At 51.0% G+C, this 5,173-nt stretch overlaps 1 protein-coding gene across 1 annotated transcript in view; it reads left to right on the top strand.

Annotated features, from left to right (window-relative positions):
• The first annotated feature begins 1,299 nt into the window (after positions 1-1,299).
• LOC141998735 (zinc finger protein 620-like) overlaps positions 1,300-5,173 on the top strand; it is a 22,124-nt gene continuing 18,250 nt past the window's right edge. The window contains exons 1-2 of the mRNA XM_074971723.1: positions 1,300-1,463; positions 3,285-3,500. Coding sequence (XP_074827824.1) covers positions 3,456-3,500 — 45 coding nt within the window. The 5' untranslated portion in view covers positions 1,300-1,463; positions 3,285-3,455. The remainder of the gene's footprint in view (positions 1,464-3,284; positions 3,501-5,173) is intronic.

The following is a 5,173-nucleotide window of genomic DNA, read 5'->3' on the forward strand; positions in this document are numbered from 1 at the left end:
ACCTGCCGGGGGGCAAGGTGGGGAGCCCCGGCGGTGCTTACCTAGGGAAGCTCCCAGGAAGCATCTGGCAGGTCCCTCTGGCTCCTAGGCTGGAGCACCCAAGGGGAAAATTTGGTGGGTGCAGAGCACCCACCGGCAGCTCCCGCCCCAGCTCACCTCCGCTCCGCCTCCGCCTCCTCCCCTGAACGCACCGCCCCGCTCTGCTTCTCCACGCCCCGGCTTCCCGCGAATCAGCTGTTCGGCGGGAAGCCTGGAGGGCTGAGAAGCAGGCAGCGGCTTCCAGCTCAGACCGAGGGTGGCGGAAGTGAGCTGGGGCAGGGAGCGGTTCCTCCTCACGCCCCCCCCCCCGGCCCCAGCTCCCCTCCGCCTCCCTGGTCCTGAGCGTGAAGTCGTCACTTGCTTCTCAGGGGGGTGGAGAAGCAGGGCGGGGCGGCGCGTTCAGGGGAGGAGGCGGAGGTGGAGCGGAGGTGAGCTGGGGCCGGGGGTGGGGCGGGGAGCTGCCGGTGGGTGCTCTGCACCCACCAAATTTTCCCCTTGGGTGCTCCAGGGCTGGAGCACCCGTGGAGTCGGTGCCTAAGGCCGCACTTTGAGCCGGTTAAATTTAGAAGCCCGTTTAGAACCGGTTGTCCCTCACGGAACAACTGGCTCTAAAAGGGCTTCTAAATTTAACAACCGGTTCTAGCGAACCGGTGCGAACCGGCTCCAGCTCACCACTGGACGTGGCCCCAGGAAGCCCAAATCCCATTTGTCACCAGCCCAATGTAGGAGTGTCCACCGAACGGGATTCACTGATATAAAATAAATTGATTTGAAAACAGATTAAGGAGAGGGCTGCATGGTAAGTGAAGGAGGGAATCAACATTCACACAGAGGTTTAATGTGCTTTACCTTCACACCTTTAGTTAATCTGGCCTGATTTCCCATGCAGATGACCCCTCAATTAAAACCAGTGCAATTTCTGGGGATGGACCAGCCCTGGGAGAGGCTATCTCTAGCATCAGGGGTAGCCGTGTTAGTCTGTATCCACAAAAACAACAAGGAGTCTGGTGGCACCTTAAAGACTCACAGATTTATTTGGGCATAAGCTTTCATGGGTAAAAACATCTGAAGAAGTGGGGTTTTTACCCACGAAAGCTTATGCCCAAATAAAGTCTTTACGGTGCCACCGGACTCCTTGTTATCTCTAGTTTATTCATTTCACTGGTTGCTACCGCAAGAGGGCTCTGCTTATTGCTACATATGGGTGCAGGCAGGGAAACATCCCTGTCTTGTCTGCTGGCTGGTGAACTTCCTGGGTCAGACGCTGCTGCTCAGCCTCCATTGTAAGCCGGTGGGAGCCCGGGCTGAGCCACTGCTGCTCCCCAGCGCGCTCTATACAAGCCCAGCCCGGCTGGGGACTTTCTGCGGGGGCTGGAAGCAGCCCTGGGCTCTGCCGCCACCAGCCCCTGAACCGGACCCTGCAGGTGAGGGGAGAGACCCGGGGAAAGGGCTGGGGCCGGGCAGGAAAGTGACTCCGCACCAACGGCTCAGGGAGGCTCAGATCTTGGAGCCCCTGGGAATCTGCCCCCTTGTTACTGCCTGGAGGGCTGGGAGCTGAGTTAACAGCAATTGAGCTGCTGCCTTCAGCTGTGGCCCCACTCCAGGGGTAATAATAGGGCGGGGGGGTATGAACAGGGCCCCAAATGTCTCTGACTTTTTTCTCTATTGGGGGTAGAATTGTCAGGAAGGAAAGGGGTAAAAAATAGGGGTGGAAAAGTGTGTGAAATCTGATTGCATCATCTCTGCACAGGGAGGGGGGAAATAGAGAGGGACGAGTACTGGATTTATTCTTTACTGAGGGGTCCCTTCGAACTCCATGATGATGGGGAAAGTCTCCCCCTTATTAAAATTCTGACTGGAATGTGTTTGATCCATCAGATGTGCCGGATCTTAACCACTCAGTGCCTTTGTGTGACTGTTTCTGCGTGACCCCCTTTCTCGTGAATATCGTGACACCCCCTGAAAAGACCCACATGGATCTGTGGGAAGGATTGGGGACCTTTGCGTTTTTGTAACCTACTTGGCTCTAGTGAGCGGCTCCTGAACATTCAGGTTTTGGGGGGATATTTGTGTTTGTTTCTCCAATACACTCATATCTTCTTAGCTTAAAAAAATCTTTTGCTGGGGGAGGGGGAAAGGTTTGGGATTTAGGCAGAACCTGTGTCATCTGGGTCTCCCTCTTGAACTGGCCTGGTCAGGACATCTCTTAGACTTGTGGTGATGGCCCAGGGATGTAATGGTGGATCCCAGGAGACACGATGGTGTAGCTTGCTCTTTCCTCTTCTTTCACACAGCCATTGTTGTGCTTGCACTTCTCCCCAGCAAAGCCTTTTCTTTTACGGACCCCCAAAGGGAATGATGGCTAGACTAGCCCATCCTCTCGCTATTTTATCCACTGGGTGGGCCTGGTTTTCAACACACCAATTTTGGTTCATTTATTTCTGGTCTCTCACTTTTCTTGTTTACCAGGCATGATCTTAACACAGTCCTTGAGTAATATCAGGAGGCCGTTTTGTTTGGACTAATGCAGTCCGTCTGTCTGTCTCCCCTTTGCACCTTTTCCCATTAATATTTGTTATTGGTTACTGTCATGGTTCATTAAATTTCACTCATTTTTTTACAGGTAAGCTCACAATTAGGGTAAATTTGTAGGCCCAATTATCACAACTTCTCTTTGGTTCCCATGGATGCTTTCACCCCATGCAGTCCCAAAAACTCTGGGTAAGCATCCTCTGTGGGGGTTGCTTCCCCCCCCCAAGGACTGTCTGTGAAGTAGGAAGGTGGTGGCTTTCTATCCTGTGAGGGGGTATAGAAATTTTAAGAATCCTCTAGGTCCTCCATCCACCTAGCACTCTTTTGCTTTAATCACAACTCCTCAAATGTTGTTATAAAATCTCTTCAGGATTTGGTTCACATCTGCTCGCTGTCTTGAAACTGCAGGGATTTCTGGGTTTGGAGGAAACATAACTTCCGTTGAGCAGCAGAGAAAGGAAAAGCCAGTTCCTGCCTCTGCCTGGTCTTCGCGCTGCTGGGGGAATGTCCTGCCCTGGGGACAGTGTTGGGGGATCCCCCAAAGCGGCTCCTTTGATTCTGCTCTTTTCTAGAGTTTGCTTCAGAGGTGTGTGTGTGTGTGTGTGTGTGTGTGTGTGTAACTGGGAGGGTTTGCAAATGTCCTGGTGGGTTTAGTCCTGTGGGAGGGGCCAGATCTGCCCTATAATGAAGTGACCCTTTTCCCAACATTGCAGAGTCCAGAGTATCTGTCTGCAGGGAAAGAGCCTGGGAGGAATCGGGGTGTGAAATGGACTAACACCCCTTCTGGAACCTGCCCCATCACCTTTCTCACCCTGACAGGCTGCAGAATCACATCCACGTTTCGCTGCAGATTGTCCCCCTCTGCTGGGAGACAGGGCAGGGAAATGGCTTCCGCACAGCTGGTGCAGGATGCAGCACTGCTCACTGAGGTAGGGGATTTCCAGGGAGCTGCTGAAGGGTTTGCCCTGGAGAGGGGAGGGCAGGGCAGGAAATACACAGAGGGAGGGAGTAGGAGGTGGGGACAGGGTGTGAAAAACCTGCTGGCACTTCATAAAACGGAGGGGGAACTTCTATTCTGCCCATCTGTGGAACAGGAAACAAGTCACTTGACCTGGCACTGAAAAATGTATCTGACTCCTGCTAGCCACAGCCCTGAGGTAACTGGCCAGCAGGCTGATGAGGGGGAGCACCAATGAGACCAGGGAAGAGATCCCACCTCCCCACATTAAGCCACTGAGGTTGTTGGAATTCTTACTGGGATGCTGTCCATGGACTGTACTTAGGGGCTCCATCTCCTGTCTGTGTGTCTATCTAGTTGCCATGTGATAAGGTCTGAAGCAGTCTGTGTGGGGAACTCTCTTACCCTACTCCCCACGAGGTTCCAGTTGCCCCCGCCCTCAATAACTCCCCTGAAGCCTCTGCTACTGCTGAGTTTCACAGTGGGCAGCAGCAGGAGAGAGAGAGCTTCTGTGGGCATTTGTGAAACTGACCAGAGCTCTGAAGAGCAGCCTGGAATTGACCAGCAGAGATGGCTGCCTCTTGGCAGACTGGGGAAGGCAGCCTTAGGGAGAAGTCTGAATCATTTTTTATCCTCCGGACTGGTTGGGAAGAGCATTCATTTTTTTTAAGCTCTTGGAGTGCTGCAAAAATTTGTGCTGCTGCCCAGGGAAAAATTCCTGGTTCTCTGAAACCTTTCTCTGTGCTAGAAGATCAGCTGCACTGGGAGAGCAATATTGGAAGCTCCAGCTCCACACCATGTGGGCTTGAATGGGCTTTAACAAGATTTTTCATTACACTAAATATATTGATAAATGCAAGGTAATGCACATTGGAAAACATAATCCCAACTATACATATAAAATGATGGGGTCTAAATTAGCTTTTACCACTCAAGAAAGAGATCTTGGAGTCATTGTGGATGGTTCTCTGAAAACATCCACTCAATCTGCAGCGGCAGTCAAAAAAAGCGAACAGAATGTTGGGAATCATTAAGAAAGGGGTAGATAATAAGTCAGAAAATATCATATTGCCTCTATATAAATCCATGGTACGCCCACATCTTGAATACTGTGTGCAGATGTGGTTGCCCCATCTCAAAAAAGATTAATTGGAGTTGGAAAAGGTTCAGAAAAGGGCAACAAGTATAAGGAGAGATTAAAAAGACTGGGACTTTTAAGCTTGGAAAAGAGATGACTAAGGGGGGATATGATAGAAGTCTATAAAATCATGACTGGTGTGGAGAAAGTAAATAAGGAAGTGTTATTTACGCCTCATAACACAAAAACTAGGGGTCACCAAATGAAATTAATAGGCAGCAGGTTTAAAACAAATAAAAGAAAGTATTTTTTTCACACAACACACAGTCAGTCTGTGGAACTCTTTGCCAGAGGATGTTGTGAAGGCCAAGACTATAACAGGGTTCAAAAAAGAACTAGATAAGTTCATGGAGGATAGGTCCATCAACGGCTATTAGCCAGGATGGGCAGGGGTGCAAAACCATGCTTTTAAGTGTCCCTAGCCTCTGTTTGCCAGAAGCTGGGAATGGGCGACAAGGGATGGATCACTGGATGATTGCCCTGTTCTGTTCATTCCCTCTGGGGCA

Source organism: Natator depressus, chromosome 14 (assembly GCF_965152275.1).
Source record: "Natator depressus isolate rNatDep1 chromosome 14, rNatDep2.hap1, whole genome shotgun sequence".
Taxonomy (NCBI): Eukaryota; Metazoa; Chordata; order Testudines; family Cheloniidae; genus Natator; species Natator depressus.